Consider the following 21,730-nt stretch of genomic DNA (forward strand, 5'->3'; position numbering starts at 1 on the left):
CAGATAGTAGAGTGATGGTTTGGAAGACTTTGCTATCTGGTTAGATCTAAAATCCTCCATCAGGAAATATGTTTGGGACCAAACGTAAAGATAATGATGGAAGTGGGTGACATAGGTGAATTTGCAGTGGTCTGATTATAACTTTAAAGATTCTTGCAGTAATACATTCCAAGTATTGTGAGTAACAATTAGTCTAAAATTAAGGATATTTTGTTGCAGAAGAGACCCCACCACTCACAAGATCTTTTTCCTGGTATTTGTCTTTAAAACAATGTATTTAAGTACAACACAGAAGTAATAATGTAATTACTTTACTGAAGAAAAAGTCAATGCCAAAGGGCTCTGACTGATTACGTTTGCAGATGACTGCAAGTTAAGAGCAGTCATTGAATCCCCAAATGACTTAACCATCCTGCAGGAAGGTTTGTCTCAAATAAATAACTGGTGGCAAAAATCATGGACTGAAACTAAATGCCCAAAAATGCATTATTGTAATTATAGGAAGTCATGGTACTACCACATTGGCAATACAACTTTAAGAGTTGATCCAGTTGTTGAGGATTCCAGAACTTATGTGGGAAGGGCCCTAACTTTTCACCAACATGTGTCCATTGTCATAAGAAAGTATTTCTATATTGCACAGCTTATATACAAAAGTATTGTGTCTAGATCTAGGGATGTCATTATCTCCCTTTACCCAGCCTTTATTAGGTCAGTCATTGAATACAATGCTCCCTTTGGCATAAATCTGTTCAGACATGTGCAACAACTGGAACATCCACAGACATACCTTACAAAAGGGATACAAGGCCTGATGAATATGCCATACATTGATGACTCAAGGACCAGCCACTATACTTGGTATCCTGCAGAGATGACCTGTGTCTGGTGTACAAGACATCCCCCAACCCAATACGGATGGATTTAGTGCACATCAGCAAGTCAAATGGCATTATAAATACTCAGTCTAGGGACCTAAACCTCTTGTGCCATATAAATAGAATGGTTTGAATGAAGAGGTTTATCTTTCAGATGATACTGCTGCACAAGAATAAACTTCCAATCCACATAAAATAAAGCTCATCCTTGTCCATATTCAAGTGCAACCTGGATTTATGGATAGCAAACAGAAAGTGTTCCCCAGGACTGTTCCCTGTACCACTAATGGACAGAAGCAACTCCTAAGTCCAATGCATAAGTCCCCTCAAATTATCTATTTTCAACACAGAAATAGTAATGATGTAGTTAGTTTTCTGAAGAAAAAGCCAATACCAAAGGGCTCTGGCTGACTAACTTTGCAGATGACTGCAAGCTAGGAGCAGTCATTGAATCCCCAGATGACTAAGCCATCCTGCAGGAATATTTACCCCAGTTATTCTCACTAGAGGTAACATATAATTATTGACCATGGGATGGGTAAGGCCAAAATAACACCTACTGTGATAGGTTAATTCAAGCACTGAAAGGGAAATTGGGCTAGACTAAAAATAGCCTACATGAGCAGCTAGTCTTATTCTTACCTATGAACCTATGAATAAATAAAAAAATCACCTCAATACATACAATACAACTACTGCAAGCCAAACACAGGTGCAAACATACACAGACCACACACACACTCACTCACAATTTTAACTCATGTTACTTAACTATCTAAAAATACATACCATCTTAAAGATTTATAGGTATTAGGCTAACTGCCCTTGCGAGCTATTTTAAGCCTAACCAATTATTCCTTGTGAGACTCAAACTCTGCACCTTGAGTTTGTAAGGCAAACACCTTAACCATTAGGCCACCCTCCCAACTAAAAAGTATCAAATAACCTGATGTCAGAATCAAACCTTGTACTTTGTGACTATGAGGTAAACACCTTAACCACTATGCCACCCCCTCACCCTTAATTAACAGCCATGCAGGTCTCAAACCCAGTATACACTGTCGTCTCAGTAGCTAGCCACCAAGCCATCACAGAAGTAAAGAATGGAGACAGCTATCAACAGCAGGTAGCTGAACAGGATTACTGTCACACAGTACAGTACATTATTATTTATAAAAAAGTATTTAATTAAGAAAACATGCCTTGATCTGAGTAAGTCCACATATGAGCATAAGGTACTTGCACTTGAATCTGTATCTGCCTCAGGCACCAGGGACCTGATGCAGTGCAAAATAAAAGGAAAATTAAGTTTGCTGGTTTATCTAGCAGATCAGCCAGACCCAACTTAAGCATCAATTTGCCCTCAGAAATGACTTCCTTTAATTTGGAGTTTATGTTAGGAGGCTGGTCTCTTTTGGAATCAACCCAGACTTATTCAAGTAAGCCATTTGTTAAGAGAAAGAGAAACTTTCCATATCCTACTGCACATATGCTCAATTTTGTGTCCTGAAATAAAAAAAAAAGTTGACTACTTTTAACTAAAAGCTGATAAAGTAAAATTTCACAACTTTGTTTGTGGGTGCTTAGATCTCTTGAATAGGACAATAATATATATCTATTATCTCCATCTGATGCTGGCTTTTTGCTGTGTGTTAAATCCAGTCTTACTTACATACAGGAGAGGATTATTGCTATTACACAATGCTTTTCTTTAAAAAAAGAGATGTAATTTAACTCTTGTAAAATACTGGCCCTGTACATTGTTATTTTAATATTCCTCTATATCTTCTAATTTATGAGTAATGTATTGTGCATTTGTAGAGCATTTACACACTAACACTTCCACAGTACATTACTGAAATGAAGCTTTTATTTATTTTTTTCTTACTGCTTTTCCTGCTGGCTGTGGACCCACAATTAGAGGAAATTGTAGTCATTCTGTATCCCTAGCTGAGAGAAAACTAGCTTGGACAATGGCATCCCATCAGTATGAGTTCCCCAACACACAAGTAAAACAGTTGACCCCAATGTAGAAGCTGATTTCGGTGTCATGTTTGATTTATAAAATACTCAGCGTAGACATTGGGACCATCTGTTTTAAGTTTATACTGGGAGGAACAGTAAAGAAATAAAGTGAAAAAATGTGCCTCGAGGAACAGCAGACTAGCAAGGCAAAAGCACTTTTTCTGCATCTACTGTTGCTTGAGAAGACATTTTCCGTTTTACTATTTTTTTTAACTTTTGTTATTTTTTTATTGTGTACCTTTAGTGGGGTGAAAGATCTTTGCAGTCTGTTGCTGCTCACCATATTTCTTCTTTGGGTAATATAGAATTTAAAACAGACAAGCTGCTTGCTTTGTTCAGTCAGCATGTATGTTTTTGAATATTTTATATCCCTTACCTGACAAACACATACATTTATTGTAGTATTTTTTTTGGTATTCTCTTCCTTTTATGTGGCCCTGTATATAATAAATACATTGTACTTCGTTGTTATGTTTCTTTTTCAAGTTCATGCCATGGTTGAGGGCATTATGTTCCATCTATGACAATATTTCCTTAATTTACTTTTACTTCAAGTTCACCATTAATTTAAGTGGCCCTAAATCTGCATATATACAAGGAAAACCACATAAAGCATGTTTGCATCAGGCATGCAGTATATGCCTATACTATGTTTGTGTCATTGTGGATTTTGATTATAGCTAGCATGGTTTAATCCTAGTAGCATAGCAATTACTCACCAAGAACATACCTGTCTTTGCCTTAGTGTCATTGAAACCACCTCAAAAACAAATAGATTAGCTTTTAGGAAATGTGCTTTATTGGACAACAGAGTTCAGCTTCTACTACCCTTGTGTGTAAATTAGGGTGCATTCAGCCTATGTTTGATATAAACTGACATTAAGAATAACAGCCAGTTCTGATGATACAGGTTGCAGAAGGACTACAGTGTAGGGATAAAACCGATTAACAGTGTTAATGCAGGTGATAGGCTGTACCTTAATTTGTTAAAACACACTATGTGTGATTTATTTAGTAATGATGTAAACAGCAGTTAGAACAACATGCATTACATTTTTTCAGTGATAGTCTGGACTGTACTATTTGCAGTAAAGTTCTTGCAAACTTGTGGCTACAGGAAAGAAATCTTCAACCATATAAAGCAGAAAGTTGATTATTACACTTACTGCATGTTTGCTTCAGTTTCATCCACACATCCATTAGGCCTGTAACCCAGGCAAAATAAAGGTATATGGACTAGTCCAAACTGAAAAGTTACACTACTGCCTAGTTTATTATAAGTGTTCCTTGTAGCTTAAGGGGATAATGTGTTGAAAGATGTATGAGTTGCCAGAGTTATCTTATTAATAGGAGAATGATATGAGTTACATCCATGACTAATTATCTTCAGTTCTGTGGTCTGCTGTAGCACTCAGAAACAAACAATAAATTACACCTACCTTCACATCTCTCATGTGCACTGGTGAAGTTCACTGCCCCTGAGAGACTCTTAAATCCAGGTTTGCATAAGCAATAGTAACTTCCAATGGTGTTGTGACATACTGCATTGCTTGGATATGTACTCTTGTCACTGCATTCATCAATATCTGAAATGACAGTGAAATATAATTTTAAGCGGTATTCTTTAGAATGCAATGTTTACTCATTCTTTAAAATACTTTTCTTTGCATGATATTTTACGATGTTTATAGGTCTAGGTATGAAAATGTGGCAAAGAAAAACATAAATTCCCACATACTCCTCCATGTATATTGTATCCTGACTTATGTTCTGTACAACTTATCAGGAAATATTGTGCATGATCATACACAAAGATGTGTATGTGGTAGACTATGTACATAGTCAGAACTGTAGCATGATTCCACCCATACATCCATACATGACCCCTTTTTCCCATTTGGTTAGGGTGTCACTTCAAGAGTGACAATCATATTGAGCCAATATTCACACTGCTGGGTGGCTAGTCCTGCCACTGTTGCTCTTCTATACCTCAAGCACACACACACACACACACACACACACACACACACACACACACACACACACACACACACACACACTCCCACCTATGGCCAGGTTAGTGTCCAATCCACCTACTGCATATCCTTGGAAAGTGGGAAAAAACTAATGCACCCAGAAAAACACCCCACATAAATGCAGGTTGGACACGCAGACTCCACACTGAAGGATCCCCAGCTGAGAAACAACAGGGGAGTTAATTGCTGTGAGGCAACAACACTACTCTCTGCATCACTGTGTCACCCCCTGATTCTTAAATCCAAATCACACCACCATTATGCAGCACACGCAGGGAAAAATAACCTCAGTTATAGCAGTCTAAGAGCACAAGATAAGTTTTTAACTTCATTCAGGTTGCTTTGTCTGTTTCTTATGCTAAGACACGTGCCTTTAAAAAAGCTAAATCTCTTGAGTGATGCTCAAAAGATGCATTTCAGGATTGTTATTTAGGAATATTTCATTTATATTTAGCATATGTTAAGATATACATGTTTTAGAACTATTTATGATTCAGAATATATAATACGAAGGACAAATACACCAGTATAAATTTGACATCAATTCTGAACTTCAGTAAGTGTCACCATGTTTAGTACACAATGCATCTGTCTCTACACCCAATGTGTGCTGTGCACACAGCACTATATTAAATGATAATGCTATACCTGCTACACACCCCCAGTGGTATTGACACTAGTAAGACAACAGATATTATTGGAGACCCCTTGCCATTGTGCTTTCAGATCCTCATCTGATGAACTATACAGCTTTAAATAATCCATAAAAAGAAGATGAGAAGTCTTTATACTTTGTTGTTTGTTTGGGAGCCAAATTGTAACCATGACATAATCTGTTGCATAGACAGGATTAAGGGTAAGACAAAAGAGCAGTGCTGACAGCGTTACCTTGGAATATCCCTCTTTTAATTTTTATCCCTTGGAAAATAATTTGTCCTTTGCCATGGCTTAGTTGCAAACTGGTTTGCCACTGTTTCTTTGTCACTGTAATGCAATTGATCAATGTAAGGTCTGTCTTGTACATCTGTAAGCATTCCTTTATCCATGAATGTGGGGTGCTGTCAAATTATTTTTTGTAATCTATCCATGCCATACTTAGAGTCTTCCTTTTTTACTATTCTCCATTATAACTGTATTTAACAACAGATGATCCTTTATTCCATATGACTTTCTTTTGTTACCCTTTTGTTCTGTTGCCACGATTGAGTTTTCTTCTAAATGACTATAAATTCTGTTGGCATCAATGCAAATATATAGTTTATACATGATCGGAAGGCAAGTTATTGGTCTATAGTTTATAGGATAGCTTGCAGGTTCACTGTTAAGGAGGAGTACCATTTATTTCTGTTGGTAACCAGGTTGGTGTCTGTTCATGATGTGAATATAAGTAGTTCTTACTCAAGGATGAATAGTCATGTAAAGATGTTAATATTTTTAGCCAGAGGTTAGGTACTGCATCTGGGCCTGGGATTTTCCAATTAGGAGCTTTTCTTAATTTAATTTCGATTTCTGTGGCCATTACTTCATCCCATTTCATATCCTGTACATTTGACTTGTGGTTTCTTTTACTTCTTCTATCCACTCATGCTTTGTTATGTTCCACAGGTCCTTCATAGGTATTTCTCCAAAATGTGTCTATTTTTTTTCCTTTTTGTGATGGTGTTTCTATTCCTTTTGCTTTGTTTCCCAGTTCTCTATAAAATATTTTTTGGGTCATCAATAACTTGCTTATTTTGTACTTTTCCTTCATGTTTATTTGCATACCTTCTGTGTTTTTCTGCATGTGCTGATACAATTAGTTTATTATTCTCTTCAGTGTATAACAGATCCTGGTCTGTTCTGATATTGCACATTGCTTTTATCAGGCCTATTTTTGTCAATCTGTTCCCTCTTTTATACTCCTCTAAATGTGATGCTTCTTGTCTCAATTGCTTTACGGTTTTCTCTATTCAGTGCTTCCATAATGGCATTTGATTTTTTTCCTTTCCTTTCCCTTACTGCTCTGTGTTTTTGTGGTTAGACTGTATCTGTTATTAACTTAGCTGCACAGCAATGTATCCTATTTACTTGTGCTATATCACATGAATTACTGTTAATGGCCTTGATTACTGTATTCATTTGTGTTGTCAGACTTCCTGTAATCTTTTTCTTTCATCGATCCTAATTTGTCTGTCCATCTCTATTACATTAAGAAACTCTTCCTTAGGTCATTTTCTTCTAAACTGGGGGCATATTCTTTGTTCTCTTCTTCCTGTGGGCATCTTCCTGTGACATATTTTCTTCAGCTGCATCCTGCATCCTTGGTTGCGGTTTCATTTGAGAATTCTCTGTCGTACCACTCCACAGCACTGACTGCATTAGAGTTGTTACAGTTTACTCTTCCTTTCCTTGCTATACAACTCCAACTAAACTTTTGTATTGCTTTCCTACTGAAGGCTCCAGAGTATCTTTATGTGGGAAGTAATCAAATCCTTCCCGTTCAACCTGTTTCTGCTTAATTTGGGGACTTCTTGTTATATCATGCTGTGATACTACCAGAGCTGGATTTTCTACACTAAATCTTTTACTTTGCAAGTAGTTGTTTGTGTCTTTCGGCTTTTTCACAGTTAGGGGTCGCCACAGCGGAACTCCAGTCTGCTAATGATTGGCAGTTGATTTTTACATACCGGCTTGCCAGGCCTGATGCACAACCTTCAACGAAGGTACGCCCATTCACGCATGTCTCCATATAGAAGACGCTCTAACTGAGAATCAAACCGGACAGTATCTTACTGTGAGGCGACAACGCTACTGCAGCACCACCAGTCCATAACTTAATTTTCTGTTTCTTTAATGTCTCCATTACTAATCCTCTTTTTTGCCTTCCAGATTTGTTTTCTTATTTTTTTATTGTGAAATTTTCCATAGCCAGATGCCTTTGCCTGTATTTCTCTTCAAATATGTTTGGTACTGTTTTTTTGTATTATTTAGTTTTGCTTTCTCCTTTGCATTAATATTGCACTGGATTAAATCTCTTTCTTTCCCATGCCCATATTTCTTCTTCAGATGTCTCCTGCTCCACTTGTTTCTCCTTCCTCTGGGAACTCATTGTGCCATCATACTGTGACGTAACTAGTGTTAAACTTTCTACTCTAAGTCTGTCACTTCACAGGAATTCCTTAATTTCAGTTTCTGTTTAACTTCTACTTTCCCCCGTTGTGATCATATATTTTGCATTGTGAAGTTTTCCATATCTCAGTGCCTTTGCCTGTGTTTCTCTTGAAATATCTTTGGAACTGCTTTTATTATATTGATTAGTTTGCCTTTCACCTTTGCATAAATATTGCAGTATTTCAGATCTCTCTTTATTTCCCATGTCCCTGTTTCTTTTTTTATACCTTTCAAAAATCTCTGAGTTTTTAATCTTTATGTTTTTGCACTTCTGCTGTCACTTTTTAATGTTTTCATGGATCTGTTGTATTAATGAGCACAAATTTGCATTTGAAGCTTTTGACAGTTCCTTTTGTGCAAGTATTTTACTTTCCTTTATTCTCTCTCTCATTTTTTTAATATCTTCTGTCTGGAAATTCTGGTCTGCTTACATAATAGTATCAATGCATACTTTCTTCTTTATCCTCAGTAATCCACTTTATCAATTTTATGGTTCCTTTTTGACCTATCAATATTTGTAACTTTTGTGGACTACAACTTCCTTCTGCAAGAGGGGGTTATCCTCCCCAATCCTGCCTTAACCCTATTGTAGGATTGTTTCTGTGTCTTGAAGATTCTACCTTGTCATTTTTTCCAGACCTGACAGAAGTGAGCATACTGGGTTTGGGAACTTTTTCTATTCTGGGACTTGTGCATCCAGCTGTCTTTTTAATGTTGGCCATTTACAAAAGAAAGGTAACACTTCGGCCACTGATTTCCAAGGAGTATATTAATTTTTGTTTCACTCTCCCAGAACTACTTTTGATTAGTTTTTAGAGGCCTATGTTATTTAAACATAAGAATGCCTGCAATCACATTTATGATCAAGTGATGAATAGATTCATAAATAATAGCTGTAGCAACATACTTCATGTAGTTGCTGTCTGATGCATACAGTGGACCTTTCACAACCCCTTTGTGAGCATGCTTGTTGTTTGTTCATACAAACGTTTACGCGCACACACACACACACACACACACACACACACACACACACACACACACACACACTCATATGTTTATGTACTCACACAGGCACATACACTGCAATTATAGCCAATTTATTGACTGTGTACAATTCAGATACCTGACTGTGATCAAATGCAAGTATACATAAATTATACCCACAGTGGTGTATTTCATCACACTGCTATAAGAGGGATAGAATGCAACCAGCTTCACCCCCCCAAAAAAAAACGCACATACATGCACACACATGCACACACACACACACACACACACACACACACACACACACACACACACACACACATATACACAGATGCACATACTGATATGCGTTTACCAATTATAAACGCTTGATTTAATGTCTACCACTCCGTTGCCTGACTGTGATCTAATGAATTAAGAAATGCACAAATGTCACTGTGATGTATTACAGGTGTTTTCTTTCAGGTACATATAGTGCATCACATTATAACAGACCTTTTTTTTATTACTTTATACATTTGTTAACTATGCAAGCCAATTAGAAATGACTGACCCATTTCAAGGGGTGACTTGGAAGTCTGTTCCATTTATCACCACCAGAGTGACAAAGCAGAGATTGGGAAGTAGACAGAATCAAACCCTCTATCCTGGGTTAAAGGATGTAGCTAATTTGCATATTTGAGCCTTAAGCTTCTGTGCTAATTGCCAGACAATACCCATTACACACACAAACACATGCTCATACACATACTTAGACATACACAGACATACAGGCATGCACACACACACACACACACACACACACACACATATATATATATATATATATATATATATATATATATATATATACATGCCTACCAACTACAGCCACATTATTCACAGCATATACCGCAGATATCTCACTGTGACCAAATAAATTAACTAGTACATAAATACTAAGCAAAGAAATAGATTTCTGCAGTTTCCTGTCAGGCACGATTATGTTCAATTGAATGAATGAATAAATAATGATTTTGTGCATATAGTGCAGCCCTTTGCACATATACACATGTGTGCGCATACACAGACACACACACACTTTATCTCATGTTACTTAACAATAAAAAATACATACCATCCTACATACTGGAGCTGGCTGGCAGCAGCAAGCCGCTGACCGTGATCACTGTCAAACAGCGTAGTATATTATTATTTATTTAAAACAAAAATAATTAATGAAAAAACATGCCTCACTTGGCCTGAATTAGCCCATATACCAACTCAGCTTTCTTTCACTTGAATCTCAAGTCGCCTCAGGAAACAGGTACTTGATACAGCCAGAGTCAAAGAGAAATGGGAGCCTGATGCTTTATCCACCAGCACAAACAGCCTCCATTGAAGCACATTTGGATTCAGAAATGGCAAGAGTGGCTTTAGTAAGGCATAGCTTCCTCGTCCGCACTTAGAGCTAATGTTAAAATGCTGGATCTGTTGAAAATTCAACTTTACTTAGAGGAATTTTTAACTTAGGCACAAACTTGTGTCAGAAAGCTAATCTTGAGAAGCCTTTATAGGCAGAATTCACATGCTAGTCATTCAGCATTGACATTCCAGTCCCAACAATATCATGCAAACACTGCTGAATACCAGGAGCCTAAACACAAAATCTCTGAGCTTGAGGCCTTCTTTAAAGGTCTCAGGATTTGTGAAATTAAAGAAACCTGCATCTGGTGTAGTTATAGGGCTCCATCTATTCAAGTGTACAATGTTTACTGTATTCATATGTGATAGCAACTGCAAACACATATTTATTAATTTATAACCCCATTGTCTTTTATCAGATTCTGCATGATACATATCTAGAATTAACCAAATTCCTGGTGACAGTTAAGAAAATTATTACATTATAGTCAATTAGAGAGCTCATTACTGAATGCAAGATTTGATGCTTCGCTAGTGGCCCACTGAATATTTAAAATAATAATTTTTCATACGGCAATAAAAATGCCCACATTTACAGGTTCAAAAGTCATTCTACTGACATCCTAGGATCCAAGCCTTCTTTTGTATACAAAATGGGTAGTAATTTAAAAGAATTACTTGAACATGGCAATAAAAGTTTGAAGAAGGAACCTGGACACACTGTCAAATGTGGGGCATGCCATCAATGTTACGCCATAAATGAACAGAAACATTTAATTTTGAACAATATTAATAAAACCAAAATCACTTTTAAATATGGCAACTGTAACACCAATATGCTTGTTTATCTTGCAAAATGTATGACATGCCCATCCTATTATATAGGAAAGACTGAAAGAAAATTTAAAAAAAGAATTTATTCACATTTGTACAGTATTAGAACTAGGGACACTAAAAATGCACTTTATAAACATATAATGAGCCAGGGTGAGGATCATTATTTTAAATTTGCCATATTAGAAAATGTAACTATAAACCCTAGAGGTGGTAATATTAAGAAATTTCTAGCATATAGAGAGTTTTGGTGGCAATTATTAACTGACGCCATGACACCACCCGGACTAAATGAATTTATAACTGTTAAACCCATTTTGGAGTTAGATAGGTACTGTATTTAACATGAAGGTTCATACATTTTATTTACATCAATAACTTTTATGAAATAATTAATTTATATGAACTGTTTTGGTAAACACAACAACAACTGGTTGGCTTACTTTTGTATTTTATAGACATTTTAGCCACACATACATTTCTACTGTGGTTCAGTATTTTATATTAGTAAATGAAAAGATTCATTGCCTATAGCTTTAAGACATTTTGGTGCCAAGATTAGATATTTAAATGTCGTCTATTTGTTGTATTAATTGTTCTGATGAAGCTCGCTATGTGTGGGTGAAAGCGCTTGACTTTTTGATATTAAATCTGGTTTTATACTTTACGTGGTGTTGGAACTGTGTATATCTGGTGTTGGCAACCTTGTTGCGAGTGGTAGCGAGTTTGCGTTTTGGTCTCGCTGACAATTTTTTCATCTTTTCGTTCCAAACGCTCATTTCAGTGATATATTCTTAGTTGGGTTTTACATCTTATGGACAATAAATACAAATACAGTTAATGATTTCTTATCCATGTGGAGCTTTTTATCTTTAAAGTGTCTTTGCATTAATACATTTAGATGTTACATCAGGGTTGCAACTGTCTGTTATTTGATATTATTTTATTTCTCAATATCTTTATTATAATTATTTGATATTACTAATAAGTGTAAATTAATGCTATAATGGATTGTTTTTTTCAAAACCGGAAATATGTAGACAAACCTCGGGATTCATGAAGCTTGCGCCAGGTGCAGGCATAGCGTAGGCGGTATAATGCCAAATATGGCCGTCGAGCGATTCAGGTATGATCCAATTCCACGTGCACTACCGGCGTATGCCAGAACTGCGCAGCCCCCAGCTTAGGTATGCTAATCACCCCATGTGCAGTGTCGCACCATGCAAATGAAGGCATATAGTGATTCATGAAGTGGTGCAGGCATAGCGTAAGCCCACGGAAATGTAAACCAAAAAACACGGTTTGCATTTTCCCAAACAGAACATCGGAGCTATGGAAGAAGGCCAGACCCAGGTATCACAACGTTAACATATGCCAATGGTGAAATACACAGCCAATGGCATAAGAAAAGATGCACAACACGTAAATAACAACGTTTAATGTCATGTCCACAGTAACGCACAGCACAACCGCAGGGCATGTGTGCGGAAGCTGTAACATAAAGAAATAATATAAAAATGTCATAAAATCGCAACGTAATAGAAATCAGATTTGCAGCATAATACACAATGGTAGGCATGGAACACCATAACCAAGGTGCAAGGGCCTGCGATAGTGTTCGGAGCGGTAACTATGAATTAGTAGTCAATGCCATGCAAATAAGGCAGATAATACTGAATCGCAAATGTCCCGCCGGATGAAGGTTGTACCATACAGCGCAGCATTATAACACCGAGGAGTGGCTCAGAGGAGATACATGACATCAGCAGAGGGGTTTGCCACCGTAGCAGTAAGCACATTGGAGCAATGCAAATCTGGCCTGTCCGTTGCTAAGCAAAGCTGCAGGACAGGGGTGGGGAGGAAGGTATAGAATCGTTTAGCTGAGAGCATACATGGTGCCCAAAGGCGCATGTGTTACAGGGATGAAAACGTGCCCAAAACCAAGTAATCGGACGCACGCACCGCAAACAATAGCACAAACAGGAAGGTCATGGGAAGAAAAGAAGGAAATGCTGCAGTAGGGTAATTGGAGTACTAATGAGCAATCAACACCAATCAACCCACGATGGCCAATCAACGGCAGCTGACAAGTCTGCTTGCAGAAACCTGCAAAACAGGATAGGGGAGGCATTGGAATGCAAAGAAAGGAGGGGAGGTATTGGATTGTAAAGATAGGAGACCTGACACAGCAGAGCAAAACAAACCGACAGCAGACCAGCAGTAGCACACATAACGCAAGATACGCCAGGTCCAGGAAAGTACAAATGAAAGTAGGCTGCAGGATGCACGCCAGAAAATGGTAGGTGCAACGTGCAGAAATGTAAAGGGAAGGTCAAGAGGTAATCCACGGCAGGCAAATGTAATTCAACACCAAAGGCACCACAATAGTAGTTCCGGCAGTAAAACACATAAGATACCCTGTAGCTACGATCGTACATACATACCCTATGACATCATCTGTGTTCACAGCACAATAGTATAAAGTGTGAAAGCACCCAACACACACCTGTGTATTGCCAAACACTGCACCATAGGTGTAAACACACGGGGAACTTTTAAAATGTACATGTTGGGAGCTGCCATAGCTGTGATTCATCAGCATGTGTTAGAGACTGACGGTGTTGTGGAGGATGATGCCGACAACCACCGCAGGCCTCAAAGGAGAAGGAGAGTGTTCAGACCAAGGGTAACCTACCAGGGGCTACATGACCTGGAGATAGTAGAGCATTACAGGGTGGACAGGGACATCTTACAGCAAATAGTGGAGCTGTGCCGGCCACGCCTGAGAACCAGAAACAACAGAGGGGAACCCATCCCTGTGGACACGAAGGTATGTGTAAGCCTGCGAATACTGGCCACAGGTACCTTTCAAAGGCCAACTGGAGATATAATGGGTATCTCACAGGCATCAGCATCCAGGGTACTGCACCAGTTCCTGGATGCCATGTTACCACATGCCAATGAGCAGATATACTTCCCCCAAACTCAGGAGGAGTTGGCCAGCAATATGCACCACTTCCACCGTGTGGCACACTACCCGGAGGTACTGGGTGCGATAGACTGCACGCACATACAAATCAAGTCACCACCCGGTGAGCATGATAGGCACTACATAAACCGCAATGGATTCCACTCCATCAACTGCCAGGTCGTGTGCAATGCCCAGGGCATTATCATGGATGTGTGTGCTGGCAGCCCTGGAAGCTACCATGACTCCCATATCTGGCATGCCTCACAGCTGTATCAGGTATTTGTCAGGGGGGACATCCCACATGGCCATCTTGTGGGGGATGCTGGCTATGCACTGGAGCCGTGGATGATGACTCCCATCAGAAATGCACACACACCCATGCAAGAACGCCATAATGAGGCACACGCACAAACCAGAATCATCATAGAGCGTGTGTTCGGGATGATGAAATCACGGTTCCGGTGCTCAGATACATCTGGTGGAGCCTTGCAGTACTCTCCAGGCACGTGTGCCCACATTATCATAGTATGTGCCATGCTACATAATATGATCCTGCGGAAGCAGCTGCAGCAGGGACAAAATGGTGAAAGCCCTCATAGCCCACTGCAATTGCCAAGGCCATTACAGGCACAGAGGGATTCAGAACATGAACACACTGTGCCAGCCCCAGTAGGCAGATGGAGTCATGCCCAATATGCCTACGCCTTGGCAAAGAGGGAACGTATAGCGCATACTCTGACAGTGTAGGCCCCTATGGACTGACACCTCTCCACCTGCACACACAGTAAAATGGATGGCACACAAACATGACCACCTGTAAATTGTAATGTATAGGTGGCCCAATGTGTAACTCCTACATAGGCAGCCCTCAAACATTGTAAACACAACAGCTAGTGGAACACAGAATGCCAACACCTGAACAGTACATGAGCCTTACAGCATATGGTGGTGCTGTGTGCCTGTCACGTTCCCACCAGATATATATATATATATATATATATATATATATATATAGATATATATATATATATATATATATATATAGATATATATATATATATATATATATATATATATATATATATATATATATATATATATATATATATATATAGATATATATAGATATATATATATATATATATATATACACACATATGCATATATATAATACAGATAGAAAGGGCAATAGAGTGATATATGGTGATATAGATGGATTCAGCGATATCTGCAAATATAATAGATAGTTCAACAACATTTATAACACCTTGGAGGTACAAATAAATAGGATACCGCCAACCATGGAATGTGTAACATACCGACATGCGTAACTACGAGGCTGAAAGACCGATAGAACACAGTACCGGAACAGTACAGCCGCGAGTAATAGTATGATGGTATGAAGGAACATTTAATCACTGCTGCCGGTGTTGTGGTCCACGTAGGTACTGTGTTCAACTGTGTTTGTGAGTGCCATAGTCTGTGTAAGTGTACATTGAGGGTGCTGTGTGCGTCTCCGTGTGACTGTAATGTGTGTGTGTGTCCGCAACATGTGTTTGTTAGTGCCAAGTCAGAGGCAGATCAGTACGGTAGGTGTGGGTATAGTTAGCCGTAGGCATACGGTTACTACCTGTCCCACAGTAGGAGGGACAGCCCCACCCTGGGCAGGTGTGTCCTGACATAGAACAGTACAAAGGGCAAATGTCCGAGATGGTAGGACATAAATATGTCCCATATATAATGTAATAGTCGTATTTAATAGTTATGCCTGTATGTAAGAAACGTAAATGTTACATGCAATATGATAAGTAGCCAAAGTCACACAACAATAGGTATGTATTGAGGATAAAAGTATGTGCTAACCTGTGTACTGACCGTGGCTACATGTTGGCCTGTAAACACTACTGTGTGTCCCGCAAGTGTCCAACAATGACCATATGAAAAGGTGGCAACCCATGGCAAACAGGCTCTTTTACCAACACAACCACAATGACTGCAAATATCTGGGACAGAAATACAAGGGATAGCTGTCACTTACACATATCCCTTGATATATCGCTGCAATTACAGAGGTATACAAGTAGCAAGCTCACCTGCAGACAATATAGAAACCAATTAACAACAGCCCAACGTACAATCCCGTAACATAAGTATACTAACTGTTAGCTCTCTAATTAGGGACGGAGCCCACACACATATATACGGATTATGTAGAAATGCAAGGCCCACAAACCTGTATATGCTATGTACACCCACCGACATCCCCCACACTAGAAACTAAAGCAATACAGACTGTAATAGCAGCACAAACATCCAGTCAGTCAATTACAACTGCAGAACCCTCAACATACCATGTGAGAGACACAATTAAAGGCGTCATGCAAAATTGCAGTCATTGTATAATGGAACAAACAGCCATGTTACAGGTTTTGTGTGCAATACTCAATTATCAGACGTTGGGATGACAGGTACACTCACATGTTGAACCAAATACTCTACCTGTCACACACAATCCACGGGGGACATGAATCCAAAGTATACTTGTCTCCATGCATAGCAGTTGCAATTACACATAACAAAACACAATACAGACCGTCTCCCCGAAGGTAGGGCAAATAGGCAATGCCCAAGTGGTGAATTCAATTATACCCCACTGTTGCCACGTAATTGGTGAATGGAGTAGCTGCACAGCTGATATGCAAGTAATTAGTCACTCAGGAACACCAATTGGTGGGATGAATCCACATGTTACAGGTATCGACGTATATAAGGATGACTTGGCAGACATTCAAACCGTATGCTCATACCGAATACCAGTTGAAACACTGTGAGAGAGATAGAAATGAAACGCTGTAACGATAACAAGGTTTGTAGAACACCCGATATGTAAGGTTATGTATAGCATGATCTGTATTAATTAGTTTTACTGTATGTATAGCCTGGTTTGCATTAATTAAACGTGTCCGCAATGCATAAAGTGGGGAAAGGTATTTATGTAGTCATGTCCTGCTGCGCATACTAACGCTTGTAGAAACTGTGCGTCCAGCAGTGGGACACAAGGTACACAGCACAGACACCACAAGGGATGCTACATGAGGGCGTTAAACAGAACAGTTCCATACAACCCGCCGTCAGTGGTAGGGTTTGTCCAACAAGGACGTGCCATAGCAGCGGATAGTATATGTTGATATACTGTCACAGCACGCATGTGTATGGGCATATAACGTGAATGACATATCTAAGATGGTCCCGCTGTGCAAGTATGCTTTGCATTATGGGATACTATGTGAAATATGTGTAATGTATAGTATTGTAGGTAGATATGACAGATATTCTACACAGCATAACAGGCATATCATGCATACCACAGGTATCATCTATTGGCATGTACAATAACAGGATACATATGGCTTGTAGGCATGGGACATTGTAATAGCATGATAGCTAATCTAAATGGAAGGGCTACCAAGTAACCATGCACAAAGGACATGTAATAGCTTCACAGGTGCATAGTGGGGTACTATGCAGTCTGGCAAGTCCATGTGTAAGCACAACTACAGTGTTCACACTAGTGGCACCTCTCTAGGGTAGTGTCCTGTGAACAGCAGAGCCATGTGTCACCTGCACCTCTGCACAGTACAGCCACTGCAGTGATCCCAGGCCTACATGTGTCTCCCAACCACCAAGGGAGGTATCACATGAACAGTGCTACTGAGTGTCCCTGCGTGATGTACATAGGACTTATGTTCCAAAGCATGGTGAGTGTCCTGTTTGGGAATGTAACCCTCAAGCACATCCCACTCATTGTGGCATGTGTGCACATATCCATGAGCATGTTGCTCACAGTGGCATTTGCTTATGTCGCGTATGAGGAGTATATCCATTAATAATGTTGTGGACATGGGCCCTGTCTGATCATCAGAGGTCACCCCTGAGTATGTAGTATGCAAATGTGTACAGATGTGGTGTCCGTAGTGCAGCCGCATAATTAAACTGTCGGAGCTCAGTAAATGTCATGGCGTGTTAATGTTGTGGTATGTAAAGCTGTAGCTGTTGTGTAAGGTACACCCTAAATGGGGTGGTGTACCCTTGAATGTGTGTAGATGTCTTGTGTTCAGAGGTACAATGGGTGCCTATGTACCAGCTACACACCCAGTACAAATAGGTGTGGCCACATAGAAGGATATCCACGCCACAGTGGCAATACGGTAACCACAGGAGTGGGTGCGACATATGTGTGTACTGCAAACATGTACAATGTGATATGTATGTAGGGGACTACCACCCATGTGATAGTCAGTGGGTGAATGGTGTAATGCAAAGTTGATGTGCATGCACCTTGTGTCATGCAGCTTGATGCCATGATAGTCATATAATGTATCTGTCACAGCGACACCCATATGGATGGAGTCAGTATCAGCTGGTGGAGCAATCATGGCGCTTTGTATGCAGGGGTTTGAAAGCTAGGCAGGGAAAGTCCCCTGTGCTAGCCTGTTCCGCAGGGAAGCATATACTGAACATGAGGGGCCCTATGACTGAGGACTGTGGTATGCCAAATGTACCTGACATGTAGTAGGTACTATGGTATGCTGGCCTCACTGTGTGTGTCCTGTCCATGAGCCACATTGCATAACATCCTGAGACACAGGGTACAATGTGCAGGTGGATGTGTATGTTGTCAATACCAGAATGGGGAATGGTGCTGAAAGGCAATGAGAGGACAATGTAGGATGTGTGGACTCCCGTACCATCAGCAACTGCCCTGGTAACTGTATGACAGGAGTCCACCATGTGTAGGGGCCATGCTCTGGCCTTAACAAGCCCAACCTGGGTGGCAGCAAGGACGGGAGCCCAACAATGTCTCTGTGAATGACGTCCTTGATGATGTGCCCCATAGCCATGCAGAACAGTCCAGTCAGGTGTGTAGGACTATAGTCCCACTTGTGCATTGTGGTGCCACCTGTGTGTAGTGTGATAAATGCTGCTGTGTGCCATTCAGGGGCTACAATGTCTGAAACAAGGCTATTACTGAATATGGTGGCCTAGTGGGGAGACATGTCATTCAGAGATTGGTGGACATCACAGCCTGGGACAGTGGAAGGTGACATTTGGCCAGTGTCCCAGGACATATAGAGTGTAGGTCAGTACTGTGTAGGTGTGACCACAGGGACACCACAATGTTCATGTATGGATTGTGGCCCTGTAGTGAGTGAGAGGGTGTAATGTTAGCATTGAATCCATCCTCCAGCATGTTGCCAACATCACCTGGGTCTGTAATGTTCCTGAGTGACTGTTGTATGTGACAGCAGATGTGGGTGTTGCCATCGACTACTGACATACCACCATAATGCCTGGTGGTACACCCCGGAATGTGTGGTAGTCATGTTTACGTAGCTAGTCTTGGAGTATGTGATGAGGGACCCTGTGGCCCCATCACGGCTGACCAGTGAGCCACCCCACACATGGGAATGTACACCACTGTGCAACAGCCTACACCTGTTGTTGTACATCATATGTCCATGGAACATGACCACCAGAGTGGTGTCTGTTATCTGGTGTGTACCATCATGGCTCTGTGTGGAACAGCAGGATCCATGCAGTTGTGTACATGCTAATGAAGTGCACTGGGGTATGTGTCAGCATTTGTATGTGCATTGTCCATCTGCACGGGTGTCATGACGTTAACAACCGCTGTCAGCAGACATATGTAGTAGGTGTTGTAGTACTCATGTACTGTGTATGCTGTGATGGGTGTGGTGCCGGGATGTGGCTAACAAGGTTGATTAGCATATGTTCAGAATCCACCAATGAGGGGATAACCCCAGGTGTGTAACACCAGTCACATGGTGGTTGTGTTCATGCCAAGGTTAATGTAGGTCTGGGAGGTGGTGTGTATGGGTTGATCCAGCAGAGCGGAGGTTATGACTCATGGATGTGTCAGTACATGAGTGGCTATCCCAGTTAAGTGTGGGGTAGTGTCAGTCACACATCAGTAGTAGCTGTCTGAGGCCCACTGTCCAATATACCAACAAAGAAGGTATGTTAACCATAGGGTATGATGTTGACTCTGTAGCTTGTTACAATGTGTATAGCAGTCCCGGACACAGTTAGTTGCACGTGGAGCACCTCTGATGCATTGTGCTAAGTAACTTGCCAGGATGTGTGCAAACCATAGTGGGATATGGGAACCCCTCAGCTGTGGGTGTGCCGGTCCAGGTATGTGCCTGAAAGGTATGGTCTGTCTATAACCTGTCATTGCAGGTGTGCTCTGCAGAGCCTAGAGGCAGGTCCCAGTCACTGCAGAGATGTATGAGTGGTGCATTATAAGGTGTGCCTTGCCTGCGTGCATCACAGAGGAAGATGCAAGCATTGTGTCACATGACCCCATGTCGTGCCTGCCAGTTCCCATCCTGCCAGTGACAGTTATTGGAAACTGTGCAAGACAGGCAGTATAGAAGCAGCAAGAGCCTTACATGTGAGCTGTACTCCCAGGGCTGACAGGTGCAAGTCATCTGTGCCACAGCATTGTGTTTGACCAGGTCAGTCAAAGCGGACAGATACCAGATGCCTGTGGAATGACAATAGGAGCATAGGCAACTGTTGAAGTGACACAGTCGGTCGTTGTACAGTGGTATCATGTCCGGACGAATGCAAAATGCTCCCCAGGGCTTGGCCCACACCCTCAGGGCTATAAGACTGGTGAGCTATTGCATGTCCCTGCACACGTAGTCTGTGAAGTGGCATCACAGGGCAGTCACACTAACATGGAGAATGACAGTCACATCGTACCTGGTGAGGTGTGGCATGGGTGCATAGGTTATGTTGCAGAAGCAGTTACCTGACAGCAAGATGTAAGCGACTATCGCCTTGTGTAGCCTGCTGTGTGGAACTGCAGTGTGACTCCATACAGAGTCACCTATGACTGATGTGTTGTGAATGTTATAACTCCCTATTGGCTGTATGTGATGGGCACACATGAGTCTGTGGGCTATAAGCTGGTGATGTTGTCTTCCATGATGGGGGCTACCTCTGGTGCCTACACTGAGTATGGAGACGTACTGCACAAGTTGTCCTCGTAGGTGTGGCCAGTGGTGAAGATCATGTGAGACTATGTGATGGATGGGGTGTGTTGTGAATGTTACACATCCCCAAATGACTATCAGGTGTAGTCAGGGTTGGTGACAGCATTACCCCCAGCCATAGCTGTCAACCTCCTGTCCCCAAAATGAGGAACATTAGCCCTCATACTGTGTGACAAATGGGCAAAATGTGGAACACTTACAACTGGCTTACTAACAGCTTCAACTAGGAAGGGCATATGATGGCTAAAATAGGCTGGTTTTACGTATAAAAAAGATATTCTAATGAATTAATATGATTCCCATCTATTTAGCCATGGCTAGCAGGTAAACAATTTCCAACAATGAATGTGTGACAGACCC

At 40.6% G+C, this 21,730-nt stretch overlaps 1 protein-coding gene across 1 annotated transcript in view; it reads right to left on the reverse strand.

Moving 5' to 3' along the window:
- The window catches only part of LOC122810706 (fibrillin-1-like), a 532,858-nt gene that overhangs the window by 365,240 nt on the left and 145,888 nt on the right, over window positions 1–21,730 (reverse strand). Inside the window, exon 19 of the mRNA XM_044082270.1 lies at window positions 4,343–4,489. Coding sequence (XP_043938205.1) covers window positions 4,343–4,489 — 147 coding nt within the window. The remainder of the gene's footprint in view (window positions 1–4,342; window positions 4,490–21,730) is intronic.

The sequence above is a fragment of the Protopterus annectens genome, chromosome 9.part0, assembly GCF_019279795.1.
Source record: "Protopterus annectens isolate FY-2018-M chromosome 9.part0, PAN1.0, whole genome shotgun sequence".
In the NCBI taxonomy this organism is placed as follows: domain Eukaryota; kingdom Metazoa; phylum Chordata; order Ceratodontiformes; family Protopteridae; genus Protopterus; species Protopterus annectens.